The 18,371-nt window shown below is 51.9% G+C and overlaps 1 protein-coding gene across 1 annotated transcript; it reads left to right on the top strand.

Moving 5' to 3' along the window:
* Positions 1–5,242: 5,242 nt before the first annotated feature.
* Positions 5,243–17,897, top strand: LOC100907720 (Guanylyl cyclase at 32E). The gene is made up of 21 exons (XM_029112288.1): positions 5,243–5,279; positions 6,802–6,904; positions 7,901–8,066; positions 8,831–8,905; positions 9,126–9,221; positions 9,706–9,832; positions 10,186–10,338; positions 10,522–10,688; positions 10,813–10,954; positions 11,604–11,743; positions 11,982–12,081; positions 12,240–12,430; positions 13,852–14,013; positions 14,506–14,610; positions 15,196–15,427; positions 15,567–15,716; positions 15,977–16,157; positions 16,241–16,415; positions 16,945–17,175; positions 17,256–17,454; positions 17,542–17,897. The coding sequence occupies exons 1-21, from the start codon at positions 5,243–5,245 to the stop codon at positions 17,895–17,897; spliced, it is 3,288 nt and encodes a 1,095-aa protein (XP_028968121.1).
* The last annotated feature ends 474 nt before the right edge of the window (positions 17,898–18,371 follow it).

Consider the following 18,371-nt stretch of genomic DNA (forward strand, 5'->3'; position numbering starts at 1 on the left):
CCCCCCCCCCCTCCAGAGAAAAAGCTGGATTTGCTGGATTCCGGATGAGAAGTGATGATAGTCTCCGATGCGAGCGGTATCCCGCAAAACGATTCCGCTGTTCCAATATTCTCTCGGCATCTCTTCCGCTTCCTCAATAATTGGAGGGTCAAAATCCTCGGCGACTTGAACTTAGTGAGTCTCTGGGAAGAGGAGTGTGAACAGGAAAACAGGTTTCATGATCCCGTACACGCGGTCGACAAGCGGGCACGGCGGATGGGATCAGGAGCGAGGGTGAACGCATTCGCAAGGACCCTGATAAAGGATAGAAACCACGCATCCGTTTCTTATATGGGGATGGCGGCCTCTGCTTGTGCGTTAACGTGGCCCGAGCTCGTGAAATCCGATCGCCAGGATTCGTTCTGGGCCTGCCTTAGGTCTTCAATGGCGAGCTGTAATTAAGTTCGATGTATTGATTGCGAGTCTTATTGAGCGTGCTGGTAGCGAATAACCTGAGTCAGATTGAGCGGGGAACGCCCGCGGTACGGTTTAATCAGAACTCCCGGAGCGTTGGAACTTGTGTCAGCAGAATATTTGGAGGAGCTGCGAACTCCTGTAGACGCTCAAAAGGGCCTGATCGGTATCTGATCCGTCCTGCTCGGTTCCATGCAAGGCATTTGAGAAATCTCTCATGCTCCTTGCTCTGAGGAGATCCGTATCAAGATTGTGATTCGGAGGATCAGACGGAAAATGAGTATTGGCTTAATCTTCATTGTTCTTCGATACGTAAGCATAACCTCACAGACTAGCTTCGATATACGATCTGACGAGCTGTGCACTCAGTGACGCCGCTCCCGGATTCACGATAAAGAGCAATTATTGTTCCCTCCGCGTAACTCATCAAACTCCGCCGGAACGATTTTGGGGATGTTTTCCATTCAACCCATAACATATCTCGATCTCCAGATGTATCGTTACTTTGTCGGAATGACTCCTTGCTCGTGAAGAGGATAGAAGTACGGTGCATAGCTGTTTGTCCGTGATTCACAGATTCGATCTGGTTCGGTGGGTCCATTTTCTGACCGACTAAGGTCTCCCGTAATGCCAGCCGAGAGGAACCGGTGAGTTGGATTAGGAACACAGCCGAACCGCCTTCAAGTCTCTATTATGGAGCTTACGATGTTCCAGTGGGTTCATGCCACGTCATTCGGCTCCGGAGACGAAATCCGGCAGTTCTCCGCTGTTTCGCAGGGTTTGAGCTCGCTGCGGAATTCTCCTTCTCTGGATTATTCTGTGATCTCCGGAAGCGTACTCAGAAGGGTGGGGAGGGGGAGGGGGCAAGCGTGCCGGACATCGTTGTGCCCCTCCCCCCTCGAAGAAACTTCTAGGCACGCCCCTGGTGTTCGGTGTGCCCCTTGTGTTCTGTTTTTCGTTTGTTTCATCCAATAGAGGACGTCGCTCCGCTCCTTCAATGGGTATGAATGATTGTAGGGCGTGATCTGCCGTGGGCGGCAACCTTGTCCGGGCTCAGAGCGAGTGAGGGGGTCAGCGAGAGTACCGATGGGTGATCATGAGACTATCGCAGTCGCTGTCAGCTGGTCGCTGTCCGGGGCGAGAACTAGCGAATTGCGGACCCTCCTGTCTCTATTCCGTGCTCAGTCTCGGAATTTCTTGGACCATTGTCCCGTGTCGGGTCCTATGGAGGCCAAAGTGATAAATTGTAGACAAGGTCTAGAGGAGAGGCTTCCTTTGACCACGCCATGCCACGCACCGCTCGAGGGAGCATCAACGGGAAGGAGACGGAATAAATGAGGAGGATCGAATGAAGTTTGGACTCGGATATCCAGATGGAGTCTGCTTTCTCCGATCGAGTTGAAATTCATGTAATCGCTTGAAGACGGTTCTCCGTGGGAGGACGGACCGTGCTTTTTCGTTTTGGGTTTACACGGACACAAACGGCGGCTTCGGAGTTGAGCTAAGATTTCTCCTTTCGGGGGTCGATGAGAACAGGGACAGGAAAACCCCCCGTCTGTCGCCTGATGCCGATCGCGGCCATCTCCGACGTCGCGTCGCGCCGGAATATATCGAAATACAGCGTTTCATCATCCTAAGATATCGTATTCCAAGCCTCGTACCTCCCCCCATCTGTGGGCGGGAAGGAACAGAAGCACGTGTAGCGGAGAGGGTCGCGGAGCCCTTGCTCCCTGAGGAAGAGATCGCGGACTTTGGGCACTTGTGAAGAATTCAGAGCTCCGCCTCGAAGCACCGTGGACGAATGTTTTGTCTGGTTTCCCGTTACCCTCGTTTTTCCAGCAGCTTCAGGCTGTTCCGTTAGCTGTGTCGGAACTGACTCTATCTGCGGACCTCGGGGAACAAAAAACAACGTCACACCGTTGTTTCTGAAAATGTAAGCAGTATACTTGTAGTACTTCTTGGTCGAAATCGCGGCGGTTTCCGAGGTAATTTATCTCGTCGAGAACCCGATGACTCGAACTAAAAAAAACTGACTCCGGGGGAAAGAAACTTTGGCCTATCCTCTGGAAACTCCTCAAATCGTCTGAAGGCGCTCTACGTACCGGTTCCAAATCATTGAGAATTCTAGTCTGATCCCGTGACTGGAGAGTTTTTCAAATCGGGGGCTCGATCGCAAAAAACCGCGCGGTCCGACTCGAATAGAGGAAATCGCGGAATGTTTCCACCTCTTCAGCTTCCGAAAGGCCAACTTGTGTGTGTCGATTCCGCAGATAACTGTCGGATTAGTCGCTCGACTCGATTTGCCTGACGCGATTCATGCCGATTCTTCGGAACTTCTGCTCAGAGTCTAGAGCGAGGGAACGGAACGATTCAGAACGCATGGATTGATGGTCCGCGAGGATCTCTCGCTTATTCGACGTCACGTTCTCCCCCAGCTCCGCGAAATGAGCATTCGAAATTAGAAACCATTCCGCCTTTTCATAAGACATCAATCCTGGCGCCACGGCGTTGTACCTCCGTACACAAATCTCTCGAGCTCCAGGACAAAAGCATAATTTTTGAATTAGAAGGAAGGAGCGCTAGACCGGAGGGAGTTTCTAGAAACGTGGTTGCGCGTTAATCATAATATCAGGATGGATAAAATGAATAGGACAGCGGGGTGAGAACCGGGGTCAACGACCGCTCGGGATTTTTCATCAGCCTTCATTGTATTGAGTTGCTGAAAAGCCACTCTGTCAGCGCCGTCGAAAATCCTTCGTGCGATCCTCACCTCGATGTAAATTTCCTCCTTCCTGCCCGTCTCCTGTAGATCGTCGTAAATAGACTCAAATACTACGAAACCGTAATCCCACGTCTGACCTCGTCCGTGTGGCATCAACTGGTATCAATAATATGCATCATAAATTGACCAAATGAGCTGCGCATCGCTGCGGATATCTATTTAAGACCGCGGCTGCATGAGACGTATGGCCGGTCTGAGCACCGGTGCCCATTTGATTTGCCGGGACGATTCTCCGGCGCTGTGCATTTGAGGGAGAATGCCTCTGTCTGACTAATGTAGGACCTTCCCACTATCATGGATCATTGACGACGGGGCGCTCTCCTCGACTGAGAGATTGCGCCGTCCCTTCGGAATCTTCTCGTAGCTCACTGATCACACGAACGATAAAGGAGTGGAAGCCCACGACGTGTATCGTTGAGTCCGTGTACTCATACCTCGCTCCTACCTGATTGTTCCGATTAAAAAGGAGAAGAGCTCCCGGCTCATGGGGTTTTCTCCGTACCGAAGAGGGTTCGCTTTCGGCTCTCGGCTCTCGACAAGGACCGAGAGCCGAAACTCAACGCTAATCCTCAGGACCCGAGATCGCGCGAAACGCCCCCTGGAAAATTGATGGAATACCGATACGCTTGGAAAATTCTCCGTATCTCCTGGAAGCTTCCGGAGAGTTCTGGTCCCAGTTTCGCGATGCTAACGATCGCTGCTCGGTCGAACGAGCCGCAGTCGATTTCTCGGAGTTGAGGCTTCACTTTTCTCGCATTGTTTCTGTTCCCGACAGGGCATGAGATGGAGGAGGGGAGACAGACGGCCGCGGAACCTTCGGTTTACGCCCAATGGCTCGACCGAGGGTGATTCCTCAGATTTTTCGATGTTCTGACAAGCTCAGCCTGCGGGCAACAAATTGACGACGCGATCAGAAAGTCTGAAACAGAGCGGATATTTCCAACACTGTCGAGGAAGGAGCGCCGGAGCAGCTGGATCCCTCCCCCGTCGATTGATATCCGTGTCCCATACGATCCTCAGTGTCTCGTGTCTCCGCTGAGAGCGACCGAATTTAATATCCGACAGAGCCATTTTTCGGAAACGATTCTCTCAGCGCTCTCATGGGGATTTTTCCCGAGAATCAAGCAACGGGTTCCCTTCGAGGCTGCAACTTGTCATGCTCATGATTCAGCTTGCCGAGTCGACCGTTTTCGTCAGGAGAATTCGCGCAGGACACATTCAAGAAGGACGCGCTGTCTTCTGACAGGGAAGAATGTCTTGGTTGAGATATTCGCGTTGCTCCTGCGCGTGGTCATTAGCATCATAGTTACGTAACTCGAGGAACGTCCTCAACTTAACAACTTCCGCGTTTTCTGTTCTCAAACAGAACGACCCCTTGACGACGGCTTCCGAGCTGACGAAAGCTGCTCTCTTCCTTGAATTTAAGTCCATGAGCACAAATTCTGACTGAGCTTCCAAGGAGACGTCCAAAACATGAGCAGCTCGATCGTAACACGGAGCCTGCAAACGGAGCGCCTTCATTAGGCTCTTCTCTGAACGAGCCTTCCTTAAGAAGAGTCCACGGAGTTTCCTCGATTTCCCGAATCCTAACCCTTCTCGATTGCTCCTCCGCAACCGGTGCCTGTTTAATGAGGATCGTCGGTCAAGTCGATTCCTGCTTTGTGTCTCGATGAATGAGCTTCTCATCGATCAACCCATTGATACAGATAGACGTTCGGTCCGATGAACGCATGTGTGCGCGGTTCACCAGTATAAAATTGCATTCGTGAACACAAAAACTTTTCAAAACGAAATCTCTCTTTGCAGATGACTTGAAGAGCCTCCGAGCACGGAGGCATGAACCTCTCGCAAGTGCTTGCATTTTGCGCAGCCCTATGGGCTGGCGTACAATGTCGATCTGGAAGGGACTACCTGCACCGAACCCACTGTCCCCAGGATTCATACGAGACCGGCGGGTCTGGACCAGTAGACGAAAAGAATCCCACCATGCATTCACGAGGACGGGGGATGGCCCACAAGCCCGAAATAAAGATCGGATTTTTAGGTGAGATCAAAACCCTAGAACGCGGTGTGCAAAAGGAGCAGAACAAGCATCGACGATTCGCTGCTCATCTTTGGGCGATCAGGCAATGCCTGGGAGAGGCGTTATCAACGTTCTAAATCGACTCTCAGCGGAGGAGGTTGTGGCGTCGGAAACTGCGGAAGTCCCAGCGGACCCGGCGATACTGACCCGGCGACGGATCTCAAGAACGAAACTCGAGATGATCGAGGGCCTTCCGAGCAGTGTCTCATCTCTGAAGAATGATGGCCGCTTGAACTATCGCAATCTAATAAAGCTAATTGATCAAATCAGAAGTCCCCCGCCTGAATTCCGAGGTCGAACCGGGTCGCGTATCAAGTCCACGGATGTCTCAACGAGAACTTCTCCTGGCCGTTTTCGGGGCTCGAGGAAACGGGAGTTTTGGGATGAATAATTCCGTCCATACCGAGACGGATCGGTCGAGTGTTTCATCATCGTCGAAAGTCTCCAAGCTCCTCTACGAGCCGGTGAGCTCGAGAGGAGCGGTTTCCCCCCGGTGATAATTATAGCATCATTCGGAAGAGACATCGGAACTCCCCGTCGGAGTACAGCCCACGCGCTCTTCAATGATTCACCAGCACCGACTGAGTGAGAGCTATCAGGAAATGCTTGAGAAGTACCGTCCGTGGAGTACGTCGGACGTGGAGCGAACGGCATCCTACGAGTGTTGATGCTTGACGAGAGCGTAGCGCACTTCGTCGCCAACGCCATATTTCGGATTAGCTGCTGGGCGCCTTCAAAGGATCAGTCGACGGAACGGATAATAGGAGATCCGGAATCGGATTATAGATCGCGAGGTTTCGCTGATCTTGGTCGCTGAGGAGTCCCGCCCCAGCTGCGGGAATCCCGCAAAGAACGTCTGGAGAAAAAGCATCGGCTCTAGAAAAGAACACGTCACGGGGGAATGCTGAAGCAAAGGGAAAGAAGATCTCCGTCTGACGTGTCTAATGGTCATTAGTACACAGGAGAGCTCATCGACCCCTCGAGCTCGAGTTCTCCTTCGTTTCTGTTCAACTGTGTACGTGCCGAATTCCCGAAAATCGTCACCGTGGGTCGTCATCCATGAGAACATTGATCCCTCAGTAGGTGGTCGAAACATACCCATTACGGTTCGTTTCGGGCCTCAGGAGAAAGCTCCAGAGTTACCACAGGAGTTCAACCGGGGAATAATCGTTGAGGAACTCGACTCGAGGGAAAATCTCGGGTTTCCCAAATCAAGAGATTGAAGCCGCCACCGGCTTCACAGTTCATCCCGGAGCTCCACACCCGGCGTTGAGTTCCCCTAACGAAGCTACGAAGACTGATCCTAAGCCTAGAGGGTTCGATACGGATAGTTCAAGATGACGGATGATCGCGTATGAGAAAAAGAAGCATTTCGTGCGTTCGATGCTTAACTAAAATCGGGAAACGGAGAGGCATGATACGAACTAGGCGGATAAACCCATATCGCCCTCACGCAAAGTAGATCAGTCTTATTCTCCTGCAGGTACGTTTCACAACGGACGGATGATTGGAAAACTAGTCGTGGGAGCTGTACCACTCGCTGTCCACGACGTCAATGTGAGCCCCGACGTTCTTCCCAACCACAGGTAAAGGAGAACTCCGGATGATGACGCGGATTCAGGGGTTCGGTTTCCTGTTTCTGTACTCCCGCGATCCCCCGCTTTCGTTCATCAATCAGACTTTTCCCCTTCTCCATGAAGCTCAGACCAGAGTCGCCCGACCGTTCGGTCGCGCCGAAGTCTCGTCGAGTATTCTGGGCGATTAAAAACCTATCGATGTTACAAAGGCCGAACTCCCGATTTGATGGTTCTACCACGAGGAAATCTGGGACCTCATTTGAAATTCAATGTAAACCAAGTCGTCGTCGTCCCGTAAGAGCTCGCTTAGGGGGCTATTTTTGAAAACGTTACTGGCGAATATATTCCCAGCGAGGAAGTCGGCGTCCGCTCGGACGGCTCGGAGCGAGAGGGAACTGCCATATTGCATGCGACAAGCGGTAGAAAAAACTCGTTCCGACTCGTTTCCGTCATGTCCCGGTCCCGCGCGATAAGCAGCTCTAATACCGTTCGAATGCAGAACCCGTGCGGTTTCCTGCATGGAACCCCATCGGTTTTCTCGCCTCTATTAGTTTAAGGAGGTCGTTACCCCTCACGACATCCAATCACAGCTCTCCATCCCCTCCCCCTCGACGCCCCTCTCTAGATATGGCATTTCTGGCGTCCTGTCAGTCGAAAGAAATCTTTTGAAAATTCTCATCGGCGTCGACATGGATCATTTTTTTCTCTCTTCTGACCCGGAGCTCCCATTCACTGCTGTCTCCGAATCTCTGGAAGATCGTCTGCCAAGACTTGTCTCCGGCCCGTTTGTCAGACAGATAGTCCACTAGGAGAGGCTATCCAGGGTCAGAAGGAGCGGGGCCAAAGACCTCGATTTCGCACTGTGCGAGCAGACTCATAAATTCAGAGATGTCATCAATTATCTAAGCGATGGATGTTCGGTCGACCCCTCTCGAATGCTCGGCACAATTCCGTCGCTTCCTTGAGCTTTCGAGCGATCCCGCGATGACTCCATTACGGTTCCAGGTTGACTTTCGTGGCGGAAAATGTCGGAATGCCGGACACTTCGGGCGGTGTGAAGAAAATGACTGAACTCCGAAACCATTCGATCAAGGCGTTCATCGGTCCTGACGAAAGCTGTTACGCGGAAGCGCTCGTGGCGGATGCCTGGAATCTACCGATGATTACTTACGTGAGTAAATCCCCCGCTTTTCATTCCTGGGGACGGACGGTCAGAACCAGCACGAGGATTCGGGACTCTGTAGGCGAGAGAAGCCCAAGTAAGAGGTCGTCGCTCATCCTGGATTGAAATCGAGTGTGCACGGACATAAAAACGCGCGTTCGGAGCAGCAGAATGGGGGAGTCCGAGAGGCAGAGCACAACATGACCGACAGCCACGATGCTGCGCTAAGTGTGTTCGTTATGAACGAACTGTACTAATCTGTTTTCCGAGATAACAAGGTCGGTGACGCGACAGCTTGCTTTTTCGTTATTGGATATTCATGGCGGTCGCTCCCACTCGTTCGCACGTCCGGTTTCCCCAGTTACGGGCATCGTTTTTGTGGGTGCTTGCGATGAGCAAGCTCGAAGCTCATACCGGAGGTGGCTTCGTTACTGCTGACTGCATCGACCGACGTCGGCGTGAATCAGCGTCACCAAGCAAGCGAACGAGCTAGAGCCCATGATACCCTCATCAAGTCGGAGGGCAAAGAACAAACGACAACCAGCCTTCATTTCCGCATGAGAATCTCGTCCTCGGTGCGGCATACTCCCACGTTTAATTTGGATTCCAACGCAGTGAATAGAGGGGGCGGTCCCCAATCGGGCTGCGGTGACGCACCAATGATGCGGACGAGGTTTCTCCTTCCTGCGCGAGTTTTGCGTGAGGAGGGGTGATTCCGGAAAAAGGCCTTGTTCATTAGAGAAGATCCTGATTGTATTATCCTCAATTTCCAGATGTGTTACGATCCGAGAGTGAGCCGCGGAGAGGTATTCCGCACCTTCGCACGTACCCTACCCTCCAGTTCAAAAGTACGTTCGTTAAGAATGCACGTTCCGTTTCAAGAATGCACTCGGCTCGAATAGCTTCTCACTGAATAGAGTCAGACAAGAAAACCTTCGTCTGTGTTTAAAATCTCATTCCGCGACGGCCAGGACCGAGGAAGATATTCTCCTCGGAGCAGCGACCCGGAGTTTTTTTCGATTGGAGTGGATTGTAATCGAGAGGAGTCTAAAGTTCAGTAAAACGCAGGTGAGCAAAAGTGTCATCGCCCTCCTGAAATATTTCGAGTGGAACAGGATAACGCTCATCGTAGCAGAAACCACGATGTACATCCAGACACAGGAGGTGAGTCGAGCGGAAATCTCTAGAATCCTGTCTGCGACATGAAAGCTTCACGCTGCTGCCAGCAAAAAGCTCAGCGAGACGTTTTTCGCGGCGACGCTATGTTGATGGGGAGTGAAAAGCTAATAAGGCTGAAATGAGAAGGACAGAAAAGAAAGTTAGATACAGGCTCATCGTCCTCCCCGCACGCGGTACCCATCGGACTTGTATCGTCTTGTTCAGCCGAAGCTTCGTATTGTCTCGAACGTCTCCCTCCCAGCCCTGCATCCGTTCATACCACCTGCTTTCCTTCGTTGACGTGTCTCTGGTTTGTAGCTCGCTCTCTTGTGGGGTAACTAATGTCTTCTGCGCGAGAGAAACTCCTGTAACTACCAACCAGGGAAACAGATCCGGAGAATTACCTGGCGCAGATGGTGCACGCCTGGTTCCGTTATCTGGCGGGCATAGCTTCACAGTGGTGTCATTGACATTGTCGCTCGAACGGCAGGTACTCGTTCAACTCGCGAAACAGAACAACATTACTGCAACGAGCTACATGATTACGGGCGACTACATGGAGAAGAATAAAGCCGCTCTGCGAAGAATTGTCCAGGACTCTTTCAAGACAACACGAAGTGAGTACAAAAAGGCAAACAAGCCCTCGGCGTCACGAGAAAGTCTTATGTCACCGAGGCGAGAGAGATTTTGAGGTCGTTCCGCGCAAGAATGTTTGTCCCGACGCGGGAGGGATTCCTTCGGAGCGGAGACACCTCGAGAAATCACCAGCGAAGGCTGGCGTTCGAGTCAGCTCAACGGAGGGTGGGGACGAGGCAGCTCGTAGAACCAGGAAGTAGAAAATCTCTGCGTAGGGAAGAAAGTTTACACAAAACTGCAAATCCCTAAATACGACGGACGACGCGACGGAGCTCGATGTTCTCTCCGCTGACGAGCTTCTGTGTTCTTTTCCTCGCTTCTCGTCGCGGCCCAGTTTACGTGCTCCTGACAGACACTCATGCGCTGATCGATTTCGTGGGAACCATGGATGCTGCTGGTCTCTTAGCGGGCGGTGAATACGCGATCATTTCTGTGGAGGAAGATGAGATCTACAACCCTCATCTCGAATATCAATACATGATGAAAGGTTGGTGCTGCTCATTCAAGATCGCGTATTTGCGACGCCAAACAAATAAATATCTAGTTTATCGATCTAAATCGTCGTCCGATGCATGACGCTCGGAGTTCGCACGAGGGATCCGTATTGGTGACAGGAATTGATCTGTGAGAGTTGACCCGATCTGTGACGAGCTATGCTCCGCGTTGACAGAATGGGATCGCCAGAAACACGTTAACTTCGACGCGACGCCCTTCCGATCAGTGCTGATGATCACACCGTGCGCGCCCCAACTCGAGGCGTACCAGAGGTTTCAGGAAAATGTTCAACGCTTCGCAGCGCAGCCGCCTCTCTGCATTCCTTTCCATCCGCAAGTACAGGTAGGAAGATTCTCTGTCGTGTCGTGTGATCTTCCGGAATTCATCGGGAGTCGCATCGATTCGGACTGCTGTCGAGCTAACGTCGGAACGAAGGATGTGCGCTTCATCCATCACTCGCTTGTAGGTCGAGATTCCGCCGTACGCCGCAATGGCCTACGACGCCGTTTTCCTGTACGCTCGTGCCGCGACGGAAATCCTCAAAAGGAACTTGAGCCTCGATGACGGAGCGGTTCTCATCGCAGCCATTCGCAACAAAGTTTACCGCAGTGAGTTTCAATAGAAGTCATTATTCTACCTCTGGGACGATGGCTCTGCTTCGTCTCTCTGCCGCGGCGCATCGGTGAACGTTCCTCCGAGTTAACGTAACGTGACTTGATGAGGGAATTGAATCATCTCTGAGTGAGCTAGAAACCTCCAGGTCCGTCACGTAGACAACGAACGGAAAAATTCGCTTATTTCGTGATCGAGTCGGAGGTCATTGACGTTTGAAAGGCAAGACGTGATCAGTGTCCAGAGGTGGTCGCTTACCGAGTCGAGAGCCGTTTGCCATTGGCTTTGTGACGTCTGCGTGTACTCACACGGACTGGCGGTTAGCTGATCGACTTCCGTGAACTTCGACGTCGATTGAAGAGACCGGATGCGTAAACGACCATCCGTTTAGTCTAAATATGGCAATGGATTTACTCGACTGGTTTTAGTCGACACTCTCGTCTACGATGCCCCTGGAATGCGAGGTCATGACCTGGATGCCAAGTAGCTTCGGAGATTCAGCCGCGGGCCTCCGTCGTCTGTCTGTCGGTCATACTCAGAGAAGGATCGACGACAGCGGCTTCTCGTCCTGTGAGAGCTGTAGTGCGTAGACAATCATTTCGACCGGAATTAGAGCGTCTCGGCTCGTATGCTCTTCCGTTTCAGGCGTATTGGGCTACGACATACGAGTAGACGAAAACGGAGAGGCCGAAGGGAACTATACCGTATTGGGTTTCACAAACGCCAGCGATGAGCACCTCTCGCCAATCGGGCGGTTCTCCCTCTCAGAGAACGGATCTTTGCCAGTGAGGAAGTTTCCCCTTTTCCAAGGATTCCCTTCTCGATTCTGCTTCGATCACTCTCCTTGTTTCGTCTTTCGTGCCTGCATAGTCGTCATTGGTGCTCTCTCCGTCGTCCAGAGAAAAAATTAAATTCCCCATTAACCCCATCGGTGCAGCGATTTTTCTGATGACCCACCAGCTGGCGTCCATTTGAAATGAAGCTCCCCCATAACGACATGGCTGTACTTTCTCATTTCCTCAGGTGTTCCAATTGGAAAGCGAAGTTGCCTGGCTCGGAGCTGGACCTCCGGTCAGTGAACCTCAGTGCGGTTTCTTTCGGGAAAAATGCATTTCTAAGCAGGGTGAGTCAAATCTCCATACCGGTGGAGTGGTGCTATTCTGGGCGTCGGAGGGCCCCTTCAAATTCTCCCGCAGAAAGGAGAACTTCGGTCAAGCGAGGCTGGGACGGAGTGAAAAGTCGACAGGATTGATAGTATAAGCCCTCCGCGCTCTATTCAAGATTGGCGGAGCGTTCTCTTGATAACTTCGTGCACTTCGCTGGTGCTTGCGGCACTCATTGTCGCTATCCGACACTATCGATACGAGTACAAGTTGGCGAAACTCCTCTGGAAAATTGACATGAAGGATGTGCTCACGCTCCGACAGCAGGGAAGTCGACCTTCGCTCCAGAGCACAAAAATATCGCCACCGGTAAGAGTGTTTAATTTGCATGGAAGGATGCATGGCTGCATGCATATGTGTGATGGAGTAAGAATGCGCGATCACGCTCCCGTCGTCCGAGCTTAGCTGTGACGCATCACACAGCAGTGCCGTATTCCCTTAATATTGCTGCTTCAAGGGAGGAAATCTTTTGTTCGGGGATTAGAGTCGCGGCACGCGCGAGGGAACCCACGCTACAACGGAGTCTCTCGAATTCCGCGGAACTATGTCGCGAATAATGAGTGCTGCAGAAAATTCCCCGTGTCGGAGCTCGATGCATTCAGTGACGCCCCAATCCGCAGCTCTGCGAGAGCCATGACCTCCTTAGGAGGCTTGTTCGTGGCATCTCCGTGTGTCCTATGTCATCCCAATAGATCATCCCGGGTGAAATCTGCCTCGCTGAGGCCGAACTGCCAGGGCGCATCGTCTTCCCTGCTCTTTCGTCGCTCTCCGGACATTGCGCGATGTGATTATCGGTTTCGAAAGAGAACGCATGAGAATCGTATGGATAGCGAATAATCAAGGCGGCGTGATTAACGCTACTGATTTGAGCGTCCGAAGATAATCCATGGAAATCCCGCAGAGGGAAGTGCGGGGCCCTGCTCGAGCCCTCCGGGATGTCATCCCGCTCCGGCAGATCTCATAATGGAGACTGTGACGCTGAGGGTCGTGTTTCGTGCTGTCAGAAAAGACCTAATCGACGATTCCAGCGAAGTCTCGCTCGGGGAGCAAGGATTCCGGCCGGAAGCTCGGATACATGCGACTATTTCCGCTTCGGCTTACTTCTGTTTGTCTTGTTCGAGTCATCACAACTCACCGAACCGGTGTCGAAGTGATTGACGAGCCCCGAGGAAATTCGCCTCGGACGCATCGAGAAAGTTCGAACCCCTGTCGGGGAATGGAATCTTGGGGAACGCAAGCTTTGATCAAAAGCTTTTCGAAAGTCGACTGACATATGACGGAAGTTGGGACGCCACAGCGACGAGACGCCACAATTCGAGCCCACGAAGGCACGTCGGGAGTCAACTTCGTCGCAGGAACGGTAGGAGTGCTCGGGGAAAGTCCATCCGATTATCAGATTGGTGAACAGACTTCCGGCAGCGTTTCCCCAATCAGAGCGGATCTCCAGGGAACAGTTCCCTCGTTATCGGCGAGCATTCGCTGCATTTCTTCCCTGCGCTGACCCGCAATGAAATTTTTGTCCGCCTATACTGCACTCTGATCCCCAGTTGAGCCTTGATGTAGAAACCACGACCGCCAGGATATCTATGTTCGCCCGATCGTTTCTTCAGTGCGTGTTTTTTTTTCCTGGATAGTACTACCCCGGAGTCTAGCCGGGGGCACTCCTCGGAGGTGATTCCGCGGTTTTCCCTCCATGTTTTTATCCGAATCAGCCCATACACTCTTCACAGAGCGTTTTTGTGGCGTCGCCGAACGGATTCGCGCCGAACTACGACGAGGATCTCGAGGAAGGAACCAGTATCGGCTTCTACAAAGGGAATGTTGTGTTTATCAAGCCAATCTACAAGAAGAGCATCGACCTCACTCGCAGCATACGCAAAGAACTCATCCAAGTAGGTGCTTGTAGGCGGAAGATCAACGAGAAATTCAATTACATTCATACAGATAGGAAGCAAGTCTGTCGCAATGTGAAATTTCCGCCGGTCGTTCCTCCCACAAGCTATGGGTCGCTTGACATTCCGACCGCAGAACCATCGCAGCATGTGCGCGGGGAGCGGACTGAAGCTGGCAACCTCAGAGAGACATGGCGGACATTTTTTCCGTTGAGGAATTGACCCACTGACAGAAGCGCTTCTCGGAGCCAGGACACAAACCCATTCGTTGGGTTTTGTGGAATGCATCGTCGCTTGCTTGTAGAAAATGTCTGCGTTGACCTCAAAGTGTCTCGAATGATGAAACGCGACGCGAACAAATGGTGGAAAGCAATCCGATATCATGACCGAAAAAAGCAAAGAGCCATTCGGCTTTAAATATTCAGAGCGCAAAGCTCGGGCGAAGTGCCAGCCTATGTGATACGAGCCTAGGATCATACTCTCTGCTTACAGATGCGAGAAATGCGCCACGAAAATATCAATCCCTTCATCGGAGCATGCGTTGATCCACCAAACATCTGCATTTTCACCATGCATTGCGCTCGGGGCTCTCTCGAGGTGAGTCACGCGGAATTAGGTACCAACTCTTGGAATATCCGAACACTAGATTGGGCTCGAACTAGAGGTAAGAATCGCCCGGAGCAGTATCCAAGACTGTCTCAGCGGGGGCGGGAGCAGGCGAACGACTTTGCGCGTGCGTCGCGATGCTTTCGGGAAGACGACGGTTTCCCAAACATCGTATCTCGACGAATCTTCCCTATTGATGTTTCAATATTCGGAACTTAAGCAGCTCCCCTGCCAATCCGGTGGGAATCGTTCCCCACATGAAGAGTTTCGTTCTTACGCGGCATGCGTATGAACCGTGCGAAAGCTGTCCGCGTTCAACGAAGTCGGCTCATACGTAGAGCTCAATGACGTCGATGGGATGTCTAGGCGCCGTTGGAAGGCGCCCGATGAAAACCAAACTTATCGCGACAGAACGGGATGCGTCTGAATGCGGTCTTCAGACCGCTGACGGCTCCCGTAGTATGTCCCTCGGATGGCATAGTCGAGTGACACATTGTAAACAACGGAGCGACAAACGGCGGAGTTCTCGCTATTCTTGGCGTGCGAGCCGACCTGATGGCTGGTGATCCTTTTCAGGACGTCCTGAGAAACGAAGATCTCACATTGGACGGGATGTTCATCTCTTCGCTTGTGGCTGATCTCCTTAAAGGAATGATTTACATACACGACTCAGAGATCGTCTCCCACGGCAATCTGAAATCGTCGAACTGCCTCGTGGACTCCCGCTGGGTTCTTCAGGTGGCGGATTTCGGTCTCCATGAGTTCAAATGCGGTCAATCGCTGCCGAACACATCGCGTCGGAATAGGGGTGAGTCAGAATTAAGTTCCGAAACACTTTTCTCGTCTACCACGGGGGAACGGGGATTCCCTCCTGAAAACGACCACAAATAATGTCATCAAGTTCAAGACCGAAATCGTTACCCTCGTACATCGCAATCCGTATTCAGCTCTTCTGTGGAGAGCGCCCGAACTCCTGCGACATCCATCTCCACCGGCGAGAGGGACTCAAAAAGGCGACATCTATTCGTTCGGGATCGTACTCTACGAGATCATAGGCCGTGCCGGGCCATGGGGACCTGAAGCTCTTCCAACGAAATGTGAGTCCACCGACTAAAAGCTCTCTCTTCGTGGTGTTTCCGGCTCCCTTGCGGCAGGGAGCGACGCAACGACGTGTCCTCCGTCCCCTCTGGTTCCATACCCATCACGGATGATACCCTGGCAGCTCGGCCCGGAGCTCAATGCATTGAAAAACTCAATGCATATCCTCCCGGGCTACGGGCCGAGAAGCTCCTGAATAGCGCCGTGAGCCGCAGGGAATGACCGGAAGCTTTTATTTGAGCTCAATTTTCTCTCCAAGACATCATCGACTCCCTCATCGATCCTCCGGACATTCAGAACCCTCCGCGACCGCCTCTGGAGGTTCTCGATTGTGCCGACTACGTGGTTAGATGCCTCCGGGAATGCTGGGACGAGAACCCCGAAATACGGCCCGACTTCCGTTTTGTCAACGTACGCCTGCGAGAAATGCAGGCTGGACTGTGAGTACAAGGGAAAGGAAGACGGGATAATAGGAAAGGAGAATCCACAAGGCAGTTCCTCGACAATCAGGCCATCGTTGCAGGAAACCGAATATTTTTGATAACATGATTGCCATAATGGAGAAGTACGCATACAATCTGGAGTCACTCGTCCAGGAACGGACATATCAGTTGCTCGAAGAGAAGAAAAAAACCGAGAATCTATTATTACGGATGCTGCCGAAGCCAGTTGCCGAACAGCTGAAGCGTGGCGAGCCGGTGAGTGGATGATGCGCGATTATTCTAACCCCTCCCCCCATACAGGATCGGGATTATGACTCCGTAAATACGATCCGGAACGACTCAGAACGGGATGAATACCGGCTCGATGCGATATTCCGCCGAAGGTGTCGAGGGTGTCGAGTCGAGCTCTGGATTCTCGTTCTCAAAGCGTGACGACTCTTAATTCATCAGTCTCATTGTCACTCCCCCCATGGGGAAGAGAGAACCATCCCTGGAATGGGGGTTCTCCAGAGTGACGAGACTCTCTTTTTTCAAGTTGATAGTCGGGAACACCGTGATCCTTCTCCTTGGGAGCTTTTCCTCTGTCCCCTATCGATTTCGAGACCAGGAGAAAATTGGAGTTTTCAAAGCAGATTTCGTTGAGATATGTTCTCCGCCATCTAGCTGTGTTGTGCGTGATTTCAACAGGGCGTAGCCTGCCTTCGATCGGCAGAAGCTCGTTTGAAATAGAAAATAGAAATGAAACGAAAAATGAAGAAAGCAAAAACCTCCGCCCATTCCGCAGGTACAAGCCGAGAGCTTCGAGTCGGTTACGATTTACTTCTCTGACATCGTCGGCTTCACCGAGCTGTCGGCCAAGTCGTCCCCCCTGCAGGTGGTGAATCTCCTCAACAGTTTGTACACCTGCTTCGATTCGATCATCGAAAACTATAACGTGTACAAGGTAGAAACGATCGGGGACGCGTACATGGTTGTCAGCGGTGTCCCGCTGAAGACCTTCGACCACGCAGCGCAGGTGAGACTCCAGGGCATCACAGACTCGGTCATGCTTCTCCGACGGGACGGATGGACAGATAAAATTATTTCCGCATTTAGATTGCGTGCATGGCGCTGCACCTCCTGGCAGCGATTGCCAGCTTCGAGGTTCCACACCGACCGGGAGAACGTTTGAAACTCCGGATCGGTATCCATTCGGGCCCTTGCGTCGCAGGCGTTGTAGGTCTGAAAATGCCACGCTACTGCTTATTCGGAGACACAGTCAATACCGCTTCGAGGATGGAGTCCACGGGAGAAGGTGAGAGACTTTAGTCATTGGAGTTCATCAGAGTTTTTTCGCCGCTCTTCGGTTCTAGCGATCCATAACGAAATGATTCGTCCTTAGCTCTGCGGATCCATATAAGCGAAACGTGTAAGAAACTCCTCGAGAAATCCGGAGGTTTCAACATCGAAGAAAGGGGACTAACTATGATCAAGGGCAAAGGCGAAATGCGAACTTACTGGCTCCAAGGCAAAGCCGATCAAAGTCCACCGAAGTTGTCACAATCGGTGTCGCCGTGCCCGGTTCCGGCGCAGTACACGAAGTTTTCTGCACAGTTCCTGCAGCCGGTCTCGATATCGACGAATCTAAGATCGAATAGCTTGACTGGAAGCTGGTCTCCCGCGACGGCTTTCAAATATCCGGGTCGAACTCGTAGTACTGGCGGAGGACGTCTTCCATTTTTCCGAGGTCTCGACTAAGAGGGGACGTTCAGATTCTTCTACCGATAACACCTAATCGTCCGCATGTTTTCCACGGGATGAATTCTCCAGCTGTACACACATAAAATAACGGGAACGAGACGGAGCATCGACACCGAATCCTATCTTCGACGGAAAATAAAAGAAATTGGAGGTTCTTGAAGATCACTCCGAACGAAACTGCCGAAAAGGTTGTTAGTAGAGGTCGGAGCTTATGATCGTGTTATATGATATCAGATACTAGGAATCGACTAGTGAAGTCACACAGCACTGGAGCTGCCCAAAATGTTCGAGTGAATGATCCGTATCGTATTTTCTCCGACGGCTTGGTCTGCTCATAATTAAGCTTCGTCGAAGCGACCCGGGAGCGATGGACGGTAGACGGACTGACTGACTCTTGGTCTGATGCTCGCAAGACGAATATTTTTTCGGATTGAGTGGATTGTGATATGGGGATTCCAAGTGAGGAGCTCC

Source organism: Galendromus occidentalis, unplaced genomic scaffold (genome assembly GCF_000255335.2).
Source record: "Galendromus occidentalis unplaced genomic scaffold, Mocc_1.1 scf7180000077488, whole genome shotgun sequence".
In the NCBI taxonomy this organism is placed as follows: domain Eukaryota; kingdom Metazoa; phylum Arthropoda; class Arachnida; order Mesostigmata; family Phytoseiidae; genus Galendromus; species Galendromus occidentalis.

Bases quoted from the DNA above. Each gene is read 5' to 3' on its own strand.
- LOC100907720 (XM_029112288.1), top strand. From the start codon at position 5,243: ATGGCCCACAAGCCCGAAATAAAGATCGGATTTTTAG. The intron at 12,082-12,239 runs GTGAGTCAAATC...GCTCTATTCAAG, and splicing joins AAAATGCATTTCTAAGCAGG to ATTGGCGGAGCGTTCTCTTG. The intron at 17,176-17,255 runs GTGAGACTCCAG...TTCCGCATTTAG, and splicing joins CCTTCGACCACGCAGCGCAG to ATTGCGTGCATGGCGCTGCA.